Consider the following 24,079-nt stretch of genomic DNA (forward strand, 5'->3'; position numbering starts at 1 on the left):
TACATTTGGTAATGGAGGCTCTTTAGTTGCTCTGTGGTGCATTTTAGTATCTGTGTTAAACTTGGAAGCACTCTGTCTCCAGTCCTTTTTTGCAATGGAGTAAAGACAATCAGCATAAAGCAGCTCTTCTGTGCTGGGAGAGCCAGTGGGACTGAACTGCAGCAAATCCCTCCCCCTCACACATGTGTGCAATAGCAATGGGTTTTATTTGCTCCCAGAGCACTGAGGATCAAAACTATTCCTGTTCAGCGTGTGCCTGGTGCAGGGCAATGTTCAGGAGACCCTACCAAAGCTTGGGGAGAGCACTGAGCCCCTCACCCAGTGGGAAGTGACCACTGTGCCCCAACACTGAGGCTGAGGAGACCTTGGCTGATTAACTGCTCTCTGTGCTTGCCTTCTGCTCCAGGCTGGTTAGTGAGGCTGTGTATCCAACCAGAAAATTCTGGGAGGGATGCTGTGTTGCTATGGTATTTATAGCTGCCAGTGGTGTCAGGGGTTTAATTGCAACACACACATAAAGAATCTCAGCCAATACAAGTCTTTTTCACCTAGAAGATTGAGTCTGTGCTTCTTTCGTTCTAATTCACCACAACTTCTGTGTTGGTAGGTGGCAGCTGGGGGAATTAACCTCTCCTGTTCTTGAAAGACAGGATGAGTAAAAACCTGTGAGAAATCCAAAAAAGGCATTAGGGAAAGTGGACTTCTGAAGTCTGTCAGAAGTAGCTATCAAGATGCTCCTTCACAGCTGTATCTATAAAATACATGTGCTCAAGCCTTGTCTTTTTGCTTTTTTTTTCTTTCCTTTTCCATTCCTGCTTCCCCTTTCCTAATTAAGTTCAAGTCCTTATGTAGCACAGCCAAATTCACATTTAAGTTGCCCCATGGCACAGGTGTGGGTTTAAAACAAGCTTAACTTTGGCAGCTCCATCCATCATTACCATTTCCAAAACTTTCTCCCTGCAGCCCCACGTTAAGTACTTATAGAGGCAGCAGTGTTTGAGAAACCTCGAAGATGTTTTGGCTGTTTTTAAGCCTTGCTCTCTTGTAGAGATTTTCTTGAAGATGTTTCTGTTCAGGTGGATGAGGGATGAGGGAAAGGATGAGCTTTGCTGTTAATTCCTACCTGGGGGGAACACAGAGCACCTGTAAATGTCACTGCAGTTTCTATGTGCAAATCTGAGGGGGTTGTGCTTTTGCTCTGGAATTCCCTTCCACATTCCCAATCTCCCAGCTTACAAAACTGGGGGCAGAAAGAAACTGTGCTGGAGTATCTATTACACATGTGGATTTTCTATAAAAGGAAGATTATGGCCTCTTCTTCATCAGGGGCTGCCACTGGGGGGAAATGCTAAGCAGCAGCAGCAGCACAGGGAGTGCACTATTAACCCTGGGAGCTGCTGTGTGCTCAGTAATGGGACCCAGACAGCTCTACAAGCAATGGCTCCCTGCAAGCCCGGCTTAGAGAGGAGAAATAGATTGCTTTCAAAGCTCTCCAGCAATCTTTTTTAGTGAGTTTTATGGTTAAGCAGAAGGTATTTCAGAAGAACTAACGATAACAGGAAAATGTATTGAACACTCTCAGCGTGAGAACTGGAAAGAAAGCTGAGATAATCCATATGAAGCACCAAGTCAAAGTATTTATTTTTGTTTTCCTTTAGAAGGATAACACTGCACATGCACCCTGGCTAGTGGAAGTGGACAGACAAAAATATAAAGTAAAGCTGTTCAGCTGAAAGCTAAACTGGAAAAAGCATCTTTTAGGAAAGTGTGCATGAAATACTGCATGAAATTACAATTCTGCCAAAACAAATTGTAAATAGCTCAGTAAAATGGGGGTGGGTACCTCTCATTTGGGAGCAGCAAATAGAGCAGCTATGGCCAGGTGTGCTGAAAGGCTGCAGGCTGGTTGCTCTGATCCCAGTGTAGATCAGGGAGAAGAGTCTAAGGTCACAACAGCAAATGGAAGCAGCATATAAAGTAGCAGAAGTACAGCCCTGGATACCTGTCTTTGTAGCTTGAATCTGCTGCATTTCCTTCACCCAGGAAAATCTGTTATGGAGGAAACCTGTCTGTGTGTAGTGTAAGCATCTGGGGAAAACCTTGGAAAATGAAGTGTGAGAGGGGGGGATTTGTAGGTTACACTCACTGAGGGGGCAGACATTAGGGAGGGAGCAGGAAGGGGAAGCACAACACTGGCACAAGGCACAAGGGCAAATGGGACTGACTGCCCAGGAAGCTCCTTTGGCTGGAGGTTCTAAAGGGCTGTAGCCCTCTGAGTCACAATTTGCCTGCTGGAAGGAGCTGGGAGATACTTTACCCTGCCTCAGTTGTCTCTGCCAGTGTCAGAGAGTGTCCTTGTGTTTCTGCCAGCAGCCCTAAAGTTTTAAAGATTTAGCTTGGAAACATTTTTAGTATGAAAATGTAATTTTTCTTAAAATAGGTATTTCCTCAACCAGCATCAACTAAGAGCCCCCAAGTTCAGAGCCCCTAAGTACTCCAAAAGCAGTGTGTTATTTTATTTTGAATGGCCATTGTGCTTTTTAAAGCCTTACACCTATGTCAGGCCTCAGACCCAACTTGCAGTTGCTCGTGGTGTCAGTGGTTATTGGCATAACTGTTCAAGACAAGCAGGACATCTTCAGACCCGTTGTAGGTCTCTTATTTTTACCAAGTGGTGTTTGGCAGGACTTGATCAAATTGAGGAACTTTGAGAATAACCTGAGTGAAGGTTGGGCAGATGGCACCAGCAGTGGTGTGTGAAGTGTGGGACAGCAGAGCTGGATCCAAGGGTAGCCTTGAGACAGGATGCCAAGAGCTGGGGTAAGGCAGTGGAGAGGTCACTGAAGTGGCCAGGAGCAAATGTATGAACAAATGCAAGTTATTAGCTTGCAGTTTCATCATGAATTACCACCTCAGCACAAAACTATTACTGCAATAGTAAAGAAACACATTACTATAAATTAGCAATACCATCACTTCAAGAACTGTGTCATAAATGCTTATTTTTATTTCTGAATTGTGGCTTGCTGTATGGTAATCCTCCCACATACCTGAGCCCCTAAAGCAATCTTAACCCTTCTGGCAGTAGTCTAAAAAAAAAAAAAAAATCAACTGGACTTAATTTTTTCCCTGACTCGCATTTTAATCAACTTATGAACAGTGTAGCTGTTTCTGTTCTCCCAGTATCATTTCCAGTTCTTCTATTTTTGTCACCTAATTTTGGAAATTCAAATGCGCTAGTGCAGGGATGAAAATGTTATGGTCCATAAAAATTAATTAATTTTGTCAAGAAAGATCAGCTCTAGAGGGAGTGCCAATACAATTTAAATGCCACAGGTCGTAACTGAAGTTATATTTCTGTGCTACTTTCTCAGTAAACTTTAATTTTTCAGTGGCTGGCTGATGCACCTGTCTGCAATGATTCACTTCAGCTACCCAACCATATATAAAGCCTTTCTTAAATCCCTGTGCATAGAATGCATTTCTGTTACCTGCAGGCTGACCATTGCTGGGGAAGGCACAGGCTACAGGTAGCCCATTTAATTTGTTCTGTTCCTGAAAGGGGCTGATATGCAGCTACCTAAAGCTATTTACACATTGAGCTGCCCCTGGATATTAAGAGAGGTGGTGCAGCCTAATTTGTGGTCCAAATTTGCCTGTTAGATCCTGATGTTAACTTAACTTGTTCTCACCCAGATCTTTGTGATTCCCAGCATAAGGAATGAGGGTTTTAATCCTGGCATTGTCTCTAGTGGGTACAGAGTGCACACACCTTTTTCCTCTTGGAAAGCATTTTACTTATGTTCCTAAAGCTTGTGGGAACTAAAGGGAGCAGTGCTGAGGCTGCCTCGAAGTTGAGCCTTGACACCCTTCAGCTCCATCTCTTGTGCAGTGCCTAAAGTGTGTCATATCCGTCAGAATTTTCCTTTTCCTGTCCTCCTGGGCATTGCTGGCGTCTGAGAAAGCCTCTCAAGCTTGGAGCTGCCAGTGCGTGTCCCCTAGGCTGGGGACGTCCGAGCCACATTGTCCATCCGTAGGTTGGGTGCAGGTGACTGGTGCCACAGGCAGCTGGGACTCATTCTCAGATGCTCTGGCAGGACCTCTGCTGGATGGGATTGCGTTTGCATGAAGCAGAAAATTTAAAAACAACAAAGTTGTCTTCGTTTTTTCTTCCTTTAACACACAACTAATGGAGGAGCCACTCCACAAGCAGCTCCTGGTTGGATTGTTGAATTCAGTGAATGTGCACAGGACAGCCCTGGGCATCCATGGGGACCCACAGGGAGGGCTGCTCTCAGAGGTCCCATAATACAAGACATGATCTATTGTAATGCAGATTTCCCCTCTTCCTCAAGGTGTAACAGGCACAGGGTTCTGAACACAGGCTTTGCATCGAGCAGTGTTTCAGCTATCCCTGCTGGATTAAAATATATGCCTTGACTAACAAGTGGCTGTGTGCTGGGAGTTATTTTGGAAAGCAATAATGAGCTGCACTACTCGTGGAAGGGGGGGGAAACTATAAAGAACCACGAGGAGAAATTGTGACAGACCATGCATAGCAATCTCTTCGCTCTTCACAGCTCCTTGAGGACAATCCTGCTGCCAAGCCAGAGGAAGCAGAGCCTCCCTCCTCAGCAAGTGCAAACTGTGACCACCTCAAGGGTTTGTGGTGACAAATGCAATTAGGTGGGTGTGCAAGAGAAAGGACAGGCTCTGTGTTATTGCTGTGACTAATAACAAAATTGCTGCAGGTTTTCACAGTTAAGCTGTTTTTCTTCTGACCTGTGGTAAGCTGGATATTCCACCTAAGCTGCTTTTAGCTCTCAGATGTGAGAGAGATACGAGAGCAAAGCCTTGCCCACTTTCTAATCAATGCAGAATTAAAGAAAGAGCCACTTAGTATAATCCTACCCAGTAATGACAATGGCTCTGTTAACTAAGGAGGGGCTAGAGCAAGGGTGTGTGTGTCTCTGTGTGTGTGTGTGTGTGTGTGTGTGTGTGTGTGTGCAAGAGACTCCACTGCAGCTTTGTGGTAGCCATTACAGCCACATATCACTATACATTATGCTTCACTTGTGTACTCTTGTTGTCAGTTGCCATCGTGTAGCTGTCCAGCTTGTTTGCAGAGCCACCACCTTTGGGGTTTTTTTTGTTCCTTGCACTTTGTGATTTTTAGGGTCTCACAGCAGTAGTAGTCAGGGTCTGCTGTTCCCCTCACCCTGGCTAAAAGTGCTCCCCTTTGGTGCAAAATGGCCAGTGTGTTACTTTGGCCATGTCTGTCCTTGTCACCTGTTTCCTACACCCCTTAGCTAGCTTTTTCTCAGTGTTTGGAAGTCTCTTTCTCACACACCCCTCACCTGTTTTTTCCCTTTGGGAAGTGGAATGGCTACTGCAGTCTCTCCCAAGTCTCTGCAAACTCCCCCCCACTCAGCACTTCACAGAGGCCTTGCTTGGAGGGCGGCACTTTGGGCTACCACAAAAGTACATCGGGTGCCACATGAAGAGTCACTTCCCAGGCCGTGCTGAGGAATGTGTCTCCAAGCTGAAGGAATAACTGAGCAGCAAGTTTGAAGTGTTTCAGGCATAGAGCTGTGTGTTGTCTGACTGAACATGCCCATGCTGACTGCTGCTGTAGAAGCAGGACTGAGAAGGGACTTTGTGAGTGGGAAGCACCATTTTATGTGCATGCTCCTCTTCTCAGAAACTTCACCTGCTGAAGTCTTTCCTTAACCCAGCTACAAAAGGCTGATTTGCTTTTTAAACTCACACCATTTGCTTTTTAAACTCACACTGTTCCATGCAGTGCACAACAGGGATAAAAGTGACCAGTCTGCATTGCACCCATCCTGCAGGCTTCCAGTGCATAGTGGTGTTTCTCCACAACAGTGGAACACTTATTTTTCCTACACAAGGCTATAGTTTTCCAAGACACAGCTCTCAAGCCAACAGTGCATTTCAGCTTTATTTATAGAAACAGGAAAAGATACAAAATTATGAAAGATATATAAAGCACTGAAAAAACCAGAAAACAATTTTAGTTCAGAAATAAGCAGGCTCTAGATGACCTTCAGGGTCATTTCCATATTGGAGCTGGAAGTTTTGCATGCATACAAATTGGAATCCAAGCACTCAGTAGCACCTCAGTTCGTGTAATAATGGTAATCAATAAGACTGAAGAACAGATTCATGACTTTTTGCTCTAATGCTAATTCTATTGAATTACAAAGTTTGAGCAGAGTCTGAGAAAGTTCTTGCCCTTAGCTCAGTGCTGCCCCAAAATGGAGGCCAATCTTTTGGATCCTTTTAGAAAATTCAGAAGCTTAGAGCCATGTACTCTGTGGCTGAGAGAATCCCTGCAATCATCACCCAGTTAGTCAGGAGAGCCATGTCTTTGGCCAGGCAGCATTCAAGGCAAGATATTTTCAGCAGGCTAGGGTGCCTCCTAGAAACAGCTTCCAGGGGAAATCATGGCATTGTCATGGTGGGGGACCTGGGGGACTCTTAGCATAGAAGGTTGGAGCTTCTGCTTTGAAACAGCAGGAGATGGGCTTTTTTCTGGATGGATAGAGCTGAAGCCTCTGCCCTTATTTCTTCAGGAGTAAATGGAGAGTAACAAGAAGGCTGCCATAGTTGTGAGCAGCAGAGACATCAGAAATGCAGGCAATAAGCAGAAGCCTGTCTCAGGAACTGAATTTCTTGCAGAAGGGATAATTATATCAGACTTGGCTGAAGCTGCAGGAGTGATTGACAGCAGGACACTAATTCCCAACAGGCTGAAATGTCTGCCAGGGGCATGGAACAAATTTTGACATGCTTTGGGTGGAGGAAGCTGCTTTTGGAAGAAGTCTACTCCAGAACTTGTGGCCTTTTGACCAAGCCTAGGGGGAATGTCTAACTTTAGAAAGACTAAAGGTCTTCTGGCTGCTCTTCAGTATCAGTTTGAAACAGAACAGTGTAGGAGACACCCATAGTATCAGGCAGGTGAAGGGTCCCCCCCTAGAAAACAGCATGTGTTGAAGCACTCCTGCAATGTGGACACCTGCAGGTGTGACCTTCCCAGCTCTGGACAACACAATCTTTGGGCAAAGATATTGCTGTAACAGGTCTGTGTGGCCAAAGGACATGGAGCTCCAGCTAAGCTGGGGCCACTGTATTGGACCATTCTGGTTTTTTCTAAAGGTCTTAAAAAGTTCCTCCCAGGGTGTCTGCAATATATTGCAGGAGCTGATTGCTTGGACACCAGAAAATGAAGCAGACTGAACAGATTTACCATTAACCAGACTGGAGATATCTGCTTAAGTAACAGAACAATACAAGAGGCAGGCTGAACAGTCTGAAGGTGGTATTAGCCCCAAAATAAAGGTAGTATTTAATGCTTTAGCTCTAAGACAAGACAGAGAGCACTTTAAGTCCAAGGAGCTTTAAGAGCATATTTGATTAAAAAGGAAAACTGTTCCTTGAGAAAAGACCTTCCTAAGTACTCTCTCTTTTTAAGGATACAAAACCATTTCTAAGGTTACCAAAAAGGTGCTATTTTAAAGGCAAAATTTTAAAAGAAGACATTAAAAAGAAGAAGTAGGCTTTGCTACAGTAGGTGGAAAAGTAGCTTAAGGCAGAACCACTCCAGTCAGTGAGAATACAAAATGTTCTAGCTTATATTGGAAAGCAGTCAAGAAGAACTGATGAGCACCATGCCCTTCATGGAGCAGTGTAAGTGCAGGGCACAGCCCTACCTGCCCCTGGACACCATCTGTGAGAGACTGGGCTTTTTGAATTCTCCAGGGTGGAATTTTTTTTTCTTCATATCTCAAAATAGGCAGCAAAACATGAAAACAACCCTCAACATAAGTAAAGTACCTGTTCTGAGATGCATGCTTCTAGTGTACACAGAGTCACAAAGATGCTGTTTTACAAAAATAACATAATTCACAATGCTTCATAATTTCTTCTCCCCCTCTGCTGCAGCCCATCAGTGTTTCTGCAGTTCAATTCCTGCATTTGCAATAAAGAATCAATTAAATGAGCTTTTGGTTTTAATACATGGACTGAAGACTTGGTCTTGCTCACCTTTGTGCAGACAGAATATCCAGTGTAGAAAAACCATCAACCTGCCTTAAGAATAATTGTTAACATCATTCCTAGTGTGCAGCACACTTCTGCTCCCACTCAATTCCAACATGAGAATAGCAGTACAGGAACCCAAGAACAGTCAGTGTCGCCCATGGCCAGCCTATAAATAGAAAAGACAGACAATCCTAGTCAGAATAATTAATGACTGCTTCAGGTAGAAATACTCTTGGGATGGCCAACTTATGATGCTTCTAATTAATTTTAGTAGCAATTCAGCTTCATAAGTAAGTAGAGTCAACCCACAAAATATGAAAAGTAAAATTATCTAAGCTCTAGGGTTGCCTGACCCCCTGGCAGTCCTTGTCTTTCTCATTTTTCAGGGAATTGGACCAGATTTATTCTTGTGGAATTGCAAAGGTCTGTTTCAATCCTCTCCTTTGGAGTGAGTTTGTCTATCAAGCAGATTCCCCCAATGACCCTGATGCTTTAAGCTGGCTATGGTGCCTCCTAGGCACAGAGGGATGTACAGCCACAATGAAGATTATTAAAAATCTAAACAAGTCCAGTTACCTGTTTTGCAAAAGGAGTCTGGGGTAACCTCTGATTAAGGTTGTTTTGGATATCCTGCAGCTGGGTGTAAAGCCTGATGTACCCCACTAACAGCTAATGTGTGCCAGTGAAGAATAGACAGACCTCTGCCTGATTTGCCCGATGCCCAGGTTAATTTTTAACTATAAAAACTCTTTCAATATCTAAAATCTTTGCTGGTGAAATGATGTTTCATTATTATTTCAAGTTGTTTTTAGCAAAAGCTACCATCCTTTTACTCAAACTTATCACAGCAAACAGCAGTAGGCAGGAGGTCACAAGCCAAAAGGTTTGCTGCTTTCCAGTAGAGTTATAAATAATTTGAAAAGTAACCAAGCAAATGATTTTGCTTTCCTTGATACCTTTCCCAACCCTTCTGTTTCCTTTGTCCATTCTCCTCCTTACTCCAGAATTTATGAAATTTAGATCTGATAGGTTGAAATCCTCAGTGCTAGGCCCTGATGTGTTTTAGTGTGTGCTCTCTGGGGACAGAGATGAAAATGTTTGAAGGTTTTTTAATGGCTTTTCGCTTTGCATTGTTGACATAAAAATTTTGGTCATGTGCATGAATGGTTTTCTGCATCCTGTCCTTGGACTACCAACACCTGCTTCTGAAAGAAAATCTGCCCTTCCTGGGGAAAACTCTGGTCTAAAGGAACCTACTGGCAGAGAGGAGATGCCCCTTTGGCCTGGAAGAAGGGATGGAGAGAAGCTGTAACCTCTGCACAAAGTGATACTCCAGGAAGAGCTCTTTCTGAAGCTACATTTACAAGGTGCTTTGCAGGCTGGTTTTGTCCAGGCTCCAAGCTAATTCCAGGCAGGGCACAGTTTAATTGTGCTCCCATCCAGCTGAGCCTTAGCTCAATACCCTGCCCTCAGCAGGACTCAGAGCCCCAGACTCAACCCTGCACTTCTGGGGATGGCATGTGCTGGGACCTTCCACTGTGCTCCAAGAGCTGGGCAGGGTCACACTTCATCCTGGAACAGGTCCAGAAAAAGTTGCATCCCCCTGCTATGAATAGCTGTGTTTGCTTCATGAGCCTCTAATTATTCTGGCCTTGCTTTATGGTGAAATACTGTCCTGTAACCTGACTGATTTTCATGGAGACATTTAAAAACTCTAATCCCTTGTCTTCACAACACCCTGAAGTGAAATGATACTTTTGTTTAATTATTTGTTTCACAAAACAAATTGGCTGAGGTATCTCCAAGGGGATTTTTAACCATAAAAGTCTTGTTTTATTTCAGTGAAATTAGCCTACTGCAGATTGGGTTTCACCTTCAATAGCAAGCTAAAGCCCAGCTGTGCTTTGTCTCTGCTGAAATTGCATGTGAAAGTATGTCAATAGATGTAATAAAAACATACCTCTTCTGGCAGCAATATTGTGGTGGCAGCTTTATAGAGACAGAGCCAGAAAATTAAAAAAGAACTGAGTGGAATTGTTCTGTTTTAGGGGCACTTTTGAAATTTCCTAGTTACATGTTTTGCATTTTTAAATACTGTAAAGCTCTGGCACACAGAAAATGTGCCAACAGTAGCTGACTTGCTTGCTCTCCCCAACCAGCATATTAGAGATCTTGTCAGAATACATAGTTATGGACTGGAAATCTTTTCTAGATGTCTTAGATTTCTGCTAATATTTCTCCATAGTGCCCAGAACCTGGGTTCACAGGGTTTTTAACCAATAATAATAATCAAGCTTGTGGTAATCCTCCTGCAATGTAGGGAGTCTGTCCTGTACAGTGTCAGGGGTGGCATTCAGCACATCATCTCCTGCTCATCTAATGAAGGTGAGAAGGAAGGGGGAAGAAAAAATGACCCCAACATGGGCAAAAGAAAAGGGGATTTTAAAAAATTTAATCTTGTTATAGTTCTTTTAGGAAGTGCTGCACAAATCCCAAAGCATTTCTTGCTGCACAAGTAGGAGGCAGCTCCAAGCAGGGGTGAGGGGAACCTTGCCCATTCTTGCCACACTGGAACCACGTGCAGTGCTGGTGGGTGTGGGGAAATGCATGTGAGTGAAGCAAAGGCATCATGTTCTGCTTCTTGGCAATCCCAGATTCCTGCCACTCAAGGCAGATTTGCACAGGTACATCCACACTTGAGAAGCAGCCCAAGGACAGCCTGAAGCAAGCAGGGGACCTTTAAACTGTTTTCACTAATCTCTTCCATTTTAGGACTGGATATACAATGAAGTTGCTGAAAAATCTGAAGCACTTGGTCTCCAGAGGTGATGATGTAGGGAAGGACACATGGAGCAATGCTAATCCAGCAAGGATGCAATTTCAAATTCTGCCCAGCAGTTGTTTTCCTTGCAGGTGACCTCCACAATCAAACAGCAGCACGAGCTGCTCTCTTGCAAGGTAAGGTCACAGAAGCCTTTTCTGGATTCCACAGTTTCTCCTTGTAAACCCAAGCAATCAAATAGTGCTGATGGCTTTGGATGCACAGCTCCAAGGAAATTTCCTCCTTGAACCCTGTCCCAGGTACCATCTTAAGGTATGTTCATATCTCAGGCCTTTTGCTGCCTCTCATTCTGCTCCTACTCTCAAGACACCATTCAGGGGGCTCTTTTTGGCAACTCCTCAGCTTTACCTTATCCCCCTAAACCACTGCACCCTCACCTGTGCTGTACCAGTCTCCAAACTCTGCTTGGAAGCATACATGCCTGCATTTTGGATCAGTATCTCTCTATAAAGTCATACCTAGAATGTACTCTTCAAAACATTACTGGTTTCAGATCAAGCACCAGGCTGTTAGGAAATGACTGAGTTAAGTCTGTTTATTCAAAACCATGTCACATACCACCTTAAATCTCACAGTTTCTTGACTGCTTTCAGTAATTTGATTTTGGGCTTGAAGGCTGAGTTTCATGGGACTACACAGATTGTCATAATTTTTTTCACAGAAAGATGAATTTGTGTTCATTAACATATGCTATTTGTAGAAATAAGGATTAATTCATATGCTGTTTGAAAATCCAGCAATATTTGTGAGCTTTACCTGCAGAAATTTATTTTAAGACAGCTGGATATCACTTTTAACAAAGGAACACTGGGTGAGAATCACAAAATTCTCTTATGGCAAGGTGTGCTGCTTCACAAAACATCAAACACAAGCTCCTTTGTGAGGAGGAGTGCAAATTTAGTAGAGAGGTTGCAGGAGCACTTGATCCATCTATCACACAACCTCCTCCCAGAAAGTCTTCAGTCCCAGCTAGGCCTGAGGCACTGCTCTGTCCAACACAGCTCATGGACTTTCCAGGAGTCTTGCTGCTTAAAACCACATTTTGGTATGTTAGGTACTCAGCTTTCAGCCTAATGAGCAGGAGATTTGTTTTCATTACATGATCAAGAGATAATTGATACAAACTTGCTGCAACAGGAACACCTTTTGGAGTTACACTTTTAACTTCTCAATCTCTCAAAGTATTTGAGAGATTGCATACTTTGCAAATGACTAGAAAAGGTCATGCTTCTAGCATGCTCTGGATTTTGATAAGAGTGGGGTGAAACTGAGCTTTCAACTGAAAAGTAACAGTCTGGACCACAGCTCTCAAAAGACCAGTTATATCCTTATGACCTCAGTTCAAATCATTTGAACCAACATTTAATCATGTATCCAAGAAAAAAGCCCTTTCAAATTTCCTCAGCACCCACAGTAATGAAAAAGAACCACACTGGCAATGTTTTGGGCATAGCCAGGTTTCACATCATCATCAAAACACTGGGCAGCAGTCCTTTGTTCCTTCCAACCAGTGAGATGTAAGAAAAGGGGGCCGTAGTTATCTCTTGCATTTTCCAAAATTGCTTTAGTGGCTCTTGGACCTAAATGTTATTTTTAGAAGTGCCTTGGCTGCACAGTCCTCAGAAGTCTTCAAGTGCAGAGTAGTTATTAAATCAATTGAAGTCAGAAGAACTAATCTCCCTGAAAAGCTTGGCTGGAGGAGCACACATCTACTCTGACTTTGATTTGGAAGTACCTAAGTTGCTGTAAGGCTTAGCACTCAGGAAAATTTATTCTTAAACAAAAGTTCACATGTGACAAAGACACTGAAGCAACTCCTCTGTAAAGTGGAATTAAAGAGACACAATGGTGGGAAGGAGGGGGAACAGGCACCAGTCTGTCAAGCATAATAAAAAGCCAAAGCAAACCAGCATTTGAGGCCAAGACAACTCTTACCTACAATTACTAACATACTTAAAGGATCAGTAAAATGATCACCTTTTCAGAAAAAATAACACATTCCAAACTGAAGATGTACTACTTTCTGTTGAAAGAAACCTATTATCTAGCCCAACATTTGAAGCATCTCCAAATGTTGGGCTAGATAAACTCTGCATTTTTTAATTTTAATTTCATGTCTTTTTGTCACTTCCAGGTGGACCTTTCTGACCATTACAGCAGGGAATGTCACACAGCATGTGTTACAAACATGGTGCCGTTTGATACCCAATTAGTCTTCAGATACTTGGAAAGAAAACTCTGCCTGTTTTCAGCTGTGTTGTAGCAAAGCCTTAACATGATTCAGAGCAGGTTTTTTTGCTGCTACTTTCAGCCTCCACATTGCACACGTGTCAAAGGACAGACAATAAATTCTGCCAGCAAACACACAGCTCTCCAAGTCCCAGCTGGGCATCTCCGACCTCCCAGGCCATGGAGAGCAGCACACAGTCACAGGGTCTGTAAATTCAAGATGCCACTTTGTCCCATTGTGAGCCCCCAGCTAACAGCTCTCACATATTTCCCCTCCACCCATTGTGCACCCTGGGAGCAGAGCAGCTCAACCAATGGGAACCAGCGTGGGAGATTAGGTAAGGCTGACCTGACCTATTCCTACAGATTTCCAGGCATTGAAAGCACTTTAGCTGGTGGGTGTGGAAAAGGTCCAAATATTAATAATAAATATTACTGTACAATAGGTCATTTTCAAAGGAAGCCCATGGAAATGCTGCAAGGATAACTCAGCCCTGTCCCATGCAGCATCTGGAAAGATGACTGAGAAGGACACAATCCTAAGCTTCCAGGTGTAGACCTGAGCCTTAGCCAGGCACACTGGCAGTAACCACAAAAGCTGCCTCTTAGTAGACATGAAGCAGTTTCCAGCAAAAGGCACTAACAAATGTGCCACACAGTAATCTACTTATGTGAATTTTAAATCATGCCATCCCGAAGAATGCTTACATCTGTGGCTTTCTGAGTACTTAGCACTGCTGTGAAAAACTGAAAATGGAGAGATAACAGCCCAAGACCATCAGCTGCAACACAGGATGACAACAAATCATTCAGATCAGCATTACTGAAAGCAAAAAGCCAAAGTCTCTTAGTGTTTTCATATTACAAATAGGTTGGATTTAGTAGACAGAGGTCACAAAAGTTGTGGCTTTTCTGTGTTTTTACTGCACATGGAACCAGGCTAAAATAATTTTACTTTTATGTTTGATGGCACTGAAGAAAGTTGTGTGTTGACAAAGACTTTGTTAAGCAACAAGATATCAATTTAACCTATGTCAGAGCTAAGGCTGCTGAGCATGCTTTTCCCTGTTAATTAGATAAGCTGCAAATAAACAAATTCATAGGTAGAGCTCAAAAGATTGGCCTATCCTTTAGCTTTTATAAAGCACCCACCAACACAATCCAGTGATGATGCCAAAACTATTTTCATTGCACTATGTACATGAAAGAAAAAAGCCAAAAACCAAACCAAAAAAACCCCACTACCACCATGCTCTGCTATTTTCTGGTAAATGCTCTCTGGATGCAAGTATCCAGAGATTCTCTGTTTTGTCTTTGGAGCTAAAACCTCATTTAATGCTAAATACCATGACCACTTCCAGCTCTCCAGATGCTGCACAATGTAGACTAGAAGGATTATTTCCCCAGTATGCATCACCTCATACGAGCGGGATAATTTCACTCTATATTTCTTGGTGTGTTTTTGTGATATTATCCTACCTCAAGCATTTTTTACTTCTAACCCTTGTATAAAGCACAAAAAAAATTCACAGGAGTTATGCCTTCTGCTTCATGCTTTAAAATAAATCTTCACCCTCTACTAGTTTTCCCAGCAGAGCTAGTCAGTGGAAAAAAGCCTGGTATTTTAGGCAGTAATTGTGGTCTCATGCATATCAAGTTGACTCTGGAGTAATTCAACTAAAATCAAAAGAACCATATTCATGCTACTGCTGAATTTGAATTACCAGTAAGGAAGACTGATGAAAACTGCCTGTCGGAATCTTCCTGCCCAAATTGCTAATGAGGAAGGAAAAAAAATCCAACCAACCAGCTTTAGTTTCCAGATTATGAAGGGGTGAATCTGTAAATAAGAAGCAACCTTCCCTCTCTTCCCATGTCTTAAACTGAGACCCACACACAGCTAATATGAAATCAAAGCCCACAAAATATGAAATCTTAATGCTCATTTATTTTTAGAACAGAGAGAAAAGCTTCTAAAAGCATTTTGGTAAACAAAGATCCATTTTCACCCTGAAGCAAGGCAAAAGAGCTACCTCTATGAAGTGCTCTGCAAAGAAAACATTTCAGAGTCATATATCTGGCTTAGGACAGCACTATGCTTATCATTAAATGTCTACTCAGGCATTTCCAACAGAACTTCCTTAAATATGGTGTGAACAAGTGCATAAAGATGAGACTTGCAAAGATTTTAGGGCATTTTTCAGTTGTAATTATCTGCTCAGTGTTATATACACCAATGGAAACACTAGAGCAGGGAGCCTCCTTCTGTTACAGTTTTAAAATGAAACAGGAGAATGAAGAGTTAACTCCCCGGGAGAACATGAACATCCCAAAGGCAGAGCTGGGAACATTGTTGTTGCCTGGCAGGATCCTGAGGTGAGCATCTGCCTCTCACTGAGCAGAGAGATGCCCATGTTATATATAGAAATGCTGAGCAGAAAGGTGAATTAACCTCCCCTCTACTAGAGCTTCAGATTTCAAGATTTCTGTACCAGTCTAACTGGGGTTCTTGGATTTAGGTTTGTGTGTCAGGCTTTTCACATACAATGAAGCTCCTTCTCTTGCCTTTTTGTGCTAGGGAGCTCTTGAGAAATCAAAGCTATATACTCACAAAAGAAAAGGATTTAAGCCAGGGATGCAGACACGTGCCATCAATCACCAGCAAGCAAACATTTGGGTGAAAAGGTGAAGCACTGTAATTTATTTCCTCAACGTGATTTCTGGCCAAGGTACCCTGAAGTGGTCATGAATATATGATGCTTAAAATGACCGTAAAATAATTAATTTTTAAATATGAATAATGATTTAAAGATTAATTATTCACAATCCCCTTCCTACCTGCAACCCATTTGTTAATCTGCCATTTTTCCTTGTCATCCTCAAAACCACTCATATTCCAAGACCATTGCAGCTATTCCGTGGTGCTGTCTTGTGTCTTCACAGCATTAAGAATTAGGAAAAAAGCAGACAGTGTGACAAATTTAACAAGTATTTACAACCAGCTATGCTAGCAACAAACAAACTATAGCTCCTTATCACAGAGCTCTCATAGCTGAAATGCTCCATGGATAAAAATTATATTAACTACTAGAGCTTAGTGCAGCAAGAGAAGGGCTGAGAGCACAGCGTTCATTTACATGAACACTGCATTTGATAATTGCTGTATCAGTGTAAAGCTAACACTACAAGTGAGGTCATTGAGCTGAGCTCTCACTTAACAGAAATACAAATATCTTGAGGGATGGAAGTGCACAGATAAGGTAACCAGGCAATCCTGCAGTCATTTACTGAGCCATGGCAATCGATGCAGGACTAAGGCATCTTGAACTGCTGGTCTCAGGCTGGATGAAGTTACTCCCCTTCTGCTTGTGTCTCATTTTCACAGTGTCACCAAAGGGCAAAGAAGAGGGCTGATGCAGATTTAGGGAGGCAGAGAGACAGTGGTGCCTGAAGGTGGCCATGAGCCAACAGAAAACCTTGACAACAAACACTCTCCATCCCACTGGTGGCATATCCCATGAAATGGAATTGTTGCACACAGGTTATCTGGAGCAAAAGGCCCAGACAGCATTGCCTCACTTGAGCACTTTTTGAAAGAACAATTGTTTCACTTACCTGCACAAGCTGACCTGACCCTGCTGCAGCCCACAGAATCATAGCAACTAAACAGAAGAATTATCAGTAAAATAGTAAATTATAAATAGCTTGTGGATGAGAGTAAATTAATTTTAATTTTTGGGGGGAAAACAAATCAGTGTTAGTCCATCATCAAGACCACTTGAAACAAAAGAAAAAACTAATTTAAAATTCCTTTAATTATGTCAATATTTAATTGAATTCAAGGACAAAATTAGACAATTTGCTTGCATATTCTCAGAAAACACATTCTGGATTTCAAGAGTACATCTACTGAGTTTGGGGAGGGAATACCTTATTCTCTCCTTTCTGTGTGAGCTGGGCAACAGATCCCAGAGAGTGTCTGAAAATGCAGGCCTCCCTGGGTGAGCTGTGTAAGCACAGAGGTCATCTGAAGCAAAAGCTGGTAAACCATTCATCACTTGTGTCAGAAAACACAGATCAGAAACACCCAGGCAGCTGTATCAACATGCAAAATCTGCCAGCACTTCCAAGAACAGGGATCTCATTTGCTAAGCCCTGCTCTACTTTTCTGGGATGTGCTCTCAGGCCAGTAAGCAGCAACCCAAGGGGAGGAAGCCTGATCAGCACAAATCTGAAGGAGTTACCTACCAGCGTGGTCATGGAGATCAAAAACATTCTGCCAACCCAAGCTGATGCTGAGAGGTGCAACCCTTCTTTGCCTTGTACCTGGCTCAGAGGAATGTAAAGAATGGGAATGGGAAGATTTAAATCTTGTTACAGCCTAGCTGTTCTCCTTGCTTCCCTGTTTTAAGCAAGCTTCCTGAGCAGCTGCTGAAGGGGATCCCTCACAATGTTCCTTTCAGGTCAGATGGCTGCACCAGCATAGCAAAGCATATACAGAAACAAGTCTGCAACTACAAAATGATCTCATAGAACTCCATCTTTTCAAATTGTTATACCTTTACCAGCATATTCCCTTTTCTAGAAGGAAAAAGCCCCTCACAACCTTTCAATTTCATAAAACTGTAACAAAGTTCTAGAATTACTATGCCTTGACAGGAAGTTTTTGCCTGTGTTTAAATTGCCTTATTTACCAAAGTGCAGTTTAGTGCAATGAGATATCAACTTTCCGTGTGCTTCTCTGGCCCATTAAAACTAGCAAGGAATAGGATCTGATGCATGGCTGTTATACCCTCTGTCCCACCTGGGCTCTGCTACTCAGTGTAATATAAGCAGTGCTGCAAATCTTTAACATGACTGTTAATACCACCAATATACACATCTTGCTCAAAACCATCTTACTAATCTTACTAATTGCTTTCAAAACCAGCATATACCTACACCTCTCTGGAGGGATCCATTCGTATACATGAACTCTGTCCTCTTCAACTAGTTTCCTCTTCTTCTGTCACTGGCTGAGACATTTTGGAGAGGGCAGGATCCTGAAAGCCTCACTGACTCCCTGCTCCCCCCTCCTGGTGGGGCAACCTCTATGGCAGAGACTGGGCTTCCCTCCCAACCACTGTGGGATTTCTCCTAGTGCTAATTTCACATCTCCTGGGAGAGAAATATAATGAGAACTGGCTACGAAGCAGTCATTTCCATTTGTAAATGGGCTAGCACAAAGGAAGAAATGAGAACAAATTTCCATATGTACAGTCTCTGCTAAACAATCATCTCTGCAAATCTCTCCCCAGCGTGTGTGGTGCTTGCTGCCTTTATGGGATCAGCCACACAACCAGAATAATTGATTAATCATCATATCAGCTCAGAAGATCCAAGAGAACAGAACTGGAGCTGATCTGATTTCAGATCACAGTTCATGTGCAATGGTGTGGCTACATGGATTAGTCATTTTACAGATGAATTTGGGCTAATTAATGAAGGCTGCATCTCAAGCAGGCCCAGATTGTGATCAAATGTCTTTGCTTACAATCACTACATGCCAAAACAACACTTCCTCACATCCTCATTTTTAAACTGAAATACCAAGATGCCCAGTCAAGAGAGTACAGTGGGGTTGCCTGGGCATGGGCAAAGCCAGTGTTGAAGAAGGATAGAGTGCAGAGTGTCCATGATTTACCCTGACTAGCTGGAGAACCAAAAGATTGCCTTTTTTTTCCTGGGTGAGGGCAGGGGGACAGGGTATATGACTCACCCTGCCAAAACAGGCTGTTTTTCTTCTGAAGGCAGTATCACTCCTGATCTTTGGCAATAATTAGCATACATAACAGAGAGGACAGAGGGTTCATTTTCTTCCCTTCTCCTTTATTTTCAGTTGGCTCTTCTACTGATTCTACATGAATTATTACTAAAAATCAATGCCTCATGCTGAAGTAAATATTCTGGACGAAATGGAAGAGCTCTGCAAATTTTATGCATGGTCACTGGATGCAGGTGATTTTTGCACAGGAAATGGACATTTAAAAAGAAAAGTATTAGTTTGTTTTACTGGTTCTTTTCCCTATTTGAAAATCTTAAAAGCACAATCTGGTTCTACAGCCACCCTATATCACCTTACTAATTCCTTTCAAAAAATCTTTTGAACAGATACTGGCACATCCAGGATAAATGTTGAAAGATTTGTTTGGATCAAATTTTGCAACACAAGTTTTAGCACTCTTCACATCTGCTCACACTGTATTCATAATATGGGTCAAAACTGCTCTTGATAAGTCCTTTTTCCCCTTTGAAGAATCACTTTGCATTGGGATTTGCCTCAGTGTTCACTTTTCTGCAGAACTGCAAGATAACTATGGATGAAAGACCTTCGTCTGTCCTTCAGTGAGTACTGGCCTCAAGTGAAGAGCTCAGCTGCAGTCAAAGTTTGTTGTAACAAAGAAGCCTGATTAAATAAGTGAAATTTACCATTTGGCAGAGTCCTTCAGCCGTTCATAAAAGTCGGCGACAATACGAAATGTTTTGATCAGAAACTGTGCTTAAGTCTTTGACTTGCATCCTTGATGACCTTTCAATCACATTTGAACACATTTCAATTACCAAGGCAGAAAAATTACCCTGGCAGATGGACCAAGGTCATTACCAACTTATTAACATCTCTACCTTCCCTTTTGCTGAAGTCCCTGTAGCTTCTATGGCTTATATAATAAATATAATAATAATAAACTATTCTTTCATTCTGCAGAGAGTGATGTAGCTTAATTTGTTTTAAATCCTAACCTGAGTTACAACAGATGTTATAATTGTTGGGTAGAATACTTGAGAAGCTGTGGCATCATTTGTGTCTCCATTTTGATCTGCAACTGGAGACCTTAAAACACAGTAAATGGAAGGATAAGAGCAAAAGGGTGACTCAAATGCATTGGCATCACTATAGACAAAAAATATGAAATACTTAAGTGTTTAAGTGATCAAGTAGATCTTCAGTAAAAACGCAGACATGTCTCAGGTGGACTGAGAAGACAACTAGGGAAACAGCAACAGAAAAGATGGGATGCAAGACTCAAACTCACAGATTTGAAAAAAAATAGTCTCTTCACTAAAAAAGAAGACATAAGAGGCTTCCTCAGCTCATCAATACTGATCTAACAGTCCACTTAGAATATGGGCAAAGAATGGGCACTCTACGTCACCTTAGATGACAAATGATCTTAATCAAGTACATTATGAGAGACTAAAACATTCAAGTACTCTTGTTAAAATAATACTTTTTTTAGAAAAGTAGACTGTAAGAAAGATTCAATAAAAATATTTTTTTTTCAAATCTGAATTGGTTCTTTTTAGTCATAAAAGTAAAGAACAGTTGTATGTCAACACAAGCACTTGAGAGTGCCTTCAGCAGGGACAACAGCCAGCTCAGTTTGCCTCGTGCCTTAGGGGCATACCTGCATCCCATATGTGCAGAATGGACCCCAAAGGTCATGTGGCAAAAGAGACCCCCAAAAATGACCCATATGTGATATCAAGTAAGGACTAATTCGGGTGGCCTTTACCAGATTAAAAAACAGGTCCAGTCTTCTGAGCTTTCTCTCAGAGATAATGATGCCAGTTTTGTTTCAGTCTGAAGACTTAAGACAGTCTACAGTGAGGAGTTGTAGGCTTGGCACAGGTTGACCAGCAGCTTAATTATAGCTGTCATCTCATTAAGGCAGAAAAATTTTATTGCCTTCCTCTTGGAGATATAAGTGGGCTTAATCTTGTATCTCAATCAGGCTTACCAGAACATTAAATACAAGTGCTGTCAGTAGCCAACTTCTTTGATGAAGGCAGCAGTACATAAAGCTGAACTGCATTAATAATTAAATTACTCCTGCAGAGCTCACACAATGGTAGAAAAATTCTGTAAAAAGTCTTAAGTAAATGTTAACATTTTCAAAAAAATAACCACTGTCTTTGACTAATGGAGATCTAATCAGACTATACATTAATTTGGAATAATCTATGAACTGCCATGGAAGTAATTTGTGTCATCTCAAATCGAGTACAAATTTGTCAAAGTACTACATGTAATACAAGCTCCTGATGTAATTAACTCCAGTGATTAAAACTCTCATAAACTGTGTGTCCTTGGCCGAGCACAGCACTGCCATGGTCTCAGTTTCAAAGGAGCTGATGGGTCAGCACTTACTCTTGTAACACAAGTACAGGAAGGTTCCAGCAGGCAGACCTTTGCAGTTGGATCCACCACTGTGCCTGCACTGAGATAAAATCATACATTATGTAACACCACAGACAGTGGGAAGATACAGGAAGTGCAAAGTGCAAGCAAGACAAAAAAATTCTAACCCACTCATTTTTCCAGAATCATGCTGAAGACTTAGCATCCTAAGATGGGACAGCTGGGTCTGTGGCAGATCTTCCTTCTTTTTTTACTTTGTCAGCAGCCATGCTCATTGTAGCACCTGCAGACCATGTTGTAGCAACAATGCACATTGCTTCTGATGGGGTAGTACTGATATTGGATTAGATTCCCAAAGGAAAACATGCTTCTCCCCAGGAAGCTTCAGCTGGAGGCTCCCTCTGGAGCTGGGCTCCCAAATGCTGGGCTCAGCTCTTGGCCTCCCTTGGAAGGAAATTAGAATCACTGCATGAACACCCCAGCATTTTCTGTAACCTCACAGCTTGCACACTCTACTGTGGCAAAATGGAAGAGAGTGGTCTTCTCCCTGCTCCCCAGACTACATTTGGTTTCCACCCAGTAAATGCTTGAAGTAAATCAGATTTTCCAGTATGGCCCACAACTGGCAGAAACTACATCTTTACAGATGCTTCCAGATAGTCTTTAGCATTCCCTAGGAGGCATCAAGAGCCCAGACCAGGGGAAAAACATCTCACTATTTCACATTACCTGAGCAGCGGGCAGTAAAGGTGAGGGCAGATTTTCTGAGGAAGAGAAAAACCAACAAATAAAACCAAGAGCATCATAAAGGACCCCTAACCTATGTATGACAAACACACTAAGACAATTCTGGAAGGAAAAAAGAAGGATGGAATCAAAAGAGCTACTTCACCTCACAAGATTCATTTTGAAATTCTTCTAGACTGTCAAAGCAAGTAAATGCTGACTCTATCTCCTAGCTTCTCCTGTCCTCATCTCACAACCTTTCATCAGCAATACTGTTACTTAAAAAAGAAGTATGAGACAGATCTTGTGTGTTTGACTGCACTTCAGGAGCCAGCTTCAGTGAGAGACAGAGCAGCAATGCTTATCCCAGTGAAAAAGAAGACACCTTTGCATTAGTGACATTTTTAACAAGGACTTGACCTTTCTGAATCTGGCATAGGTCAAACAAATTGAGAAATGACTAGTTCATGGCAATCCCTTTTATAGACAATACAGGGGACTTTTCATGTACTGTTGCCACAGAAGACTACTGGCAGCTCAAGAAGCACAAAAACCAAAGCACTGAAAGGATCTTTGGTGTTAGAAGTTTCTGCTCTGTGACCACTTCTTGCTCATTGCTCTGTGCTTACTGAGCTCCACTCACAAACCCCAAAGAATCTGGTGTCACAGCAGGGCTGTGGAAAAGCACATCACAGGGAGGAATGAATGTGAATTACTACTGACTGACATAAGGCACAGGAGCCAAAATCTACTCCTAGTTCTGCTACTGACTTACTACTTCTCCCTATCCCTTTGTTTCCCTCTGCTATTTGTAAAGCAACTGGAATCACAAAATTCTTCAAATGTTTAGGTCAAAAGTACAATAGCAGACAAGAGGATACACACATCTATTGCCATATTTTGCTGCTAAGAAACCTGGCAATCTACTGTAACCCCAAAGTGACCAAAGCAGATTCAAATGAAGTTAGGAGAAGAAACCATGCTCACTTGCTCTCTCCTCAGGAGTAACAATTTTTGACAAACCAGGTTTATAAGGACAGGTGTTTTGGCACACTTTTGAGCAATTTTGTCTAATGCTGCTAAGTGCAACAGAGGTTTTATTGAAATAATAACAGTTGCTATATGTTTTTTTTTTCCCAGAAACAGCATCATGATGTAAAATTTGCATTATCAGGTTAATGCAAATTTAATGTTTAATGCATCATTAAACAGGTTAGCTCACACAGTGATGTGCACAGAGCTTCATGATAGTATCACCATCAGGCTCATTGGAAAGGATGCCTGAGAAACAACAGAATCATCTTGCTGCTACTAGAAAAGGGTTTTAACAATGATTGCTGTGATTGGGACAGCATTTATATTCAGCATAAAGATGCCATCAAATGCCCTAGCAAAGCTCTGTGTCCCTTATGAGTAAGCTGCACACCAGTATAATAAGGTTCAATCCCTGTTTTACACAGTTGTGCTGGTAAAAGCTGCAAGTATATTCATGACATTATATGGTGTTTCAACCCAAGGAAGGGTTTTCCTGAAATGGTACAAGGCAAGGATTTATGTGAGATGTCCTGGTGGTACAGTCTGTGGGCATTCCTGTACTTGCAAAGGTGACCTCTGCATAGGTATGGCCCCAGCCACACAAAGTGAGAGCACAGAACCAAGCATCAGCTAGGTTCTGGCAGAAATCCCTTCATAGTTTTACCCTCTGTGAAAAGTGGTCCTCCAAAGGAATCCCAGACCAACTCCAGACATTCTTCAGGAAGCCATTAGTCCTTGAGAAATTTGGCATCTTCAGGTTACTTTGCATCACTCAGGAACAACCTCTCCTAGGTGCATGGACCAGAGCTTAATTACTTACATAATTAAATACAACAGCTCTCCCTCTAACCAGGGCCTCTGTCCCTTACACCAAGGGCAGCCATTAGTAAAGTCCCCCAGGAAGCATTGTCATGCTGCTATCAAGTAAAAATTACCTTTGGGCTCCTTTAGGTTTTTTCCTTTGTTTGCTTTGTTTTGCAGCATGACCCAGAATAAAAGGAAGG

The 24,079-nt window shown here is 42.2% G+C and overlaps 1 protein-coding gene across 2 annotated transcripts in view; it reads right to left on the bottom strand.

Annotated features, from left to right (window-relative positions):
- The window catches only part of HHAT (hedgehog acyltransferase), a 165,611-nt gene that overhangs the window by 12,019 nt on the left and 129,513 nt on the right, over positions 1–24,079 (bottom strand). The window contains exon 12 of one of the 2 annotated variants that reach the window (XR_009485707.1): positions 8,068–8,230. Coding sequence is in view for 1 of the 2 variants with exons in the window: in XM_059841113.1 (XP_059697096.1) it covers positions 8,139–8,230 (92 nt within the window). In the remaining variant the exon portion in view is untranslated. Of the gene's footprint in view, positions 1–5,937; positions 8,231–24,079 lie in introns of those variants that run through there. The other variant, XM_059841113.1, reaches the window with a different exon arrangement.

Source organism: Haemorhous mexicanus, chromosome 3 (assembly GCF_027477595.1).
Source record: "Haemorhous mexicanus isolate bHaeMex1 chromosome 3, bHaeMex1.pri, whole genome shotgun sequence".
NCBI classification, from domain to species: domain Eukaryota; kingdom Metazoa; phylum Chordata; class Aves; order Passeriformes; family Fringillidae; genus Haemorhous; species Haemorhous mexicanus.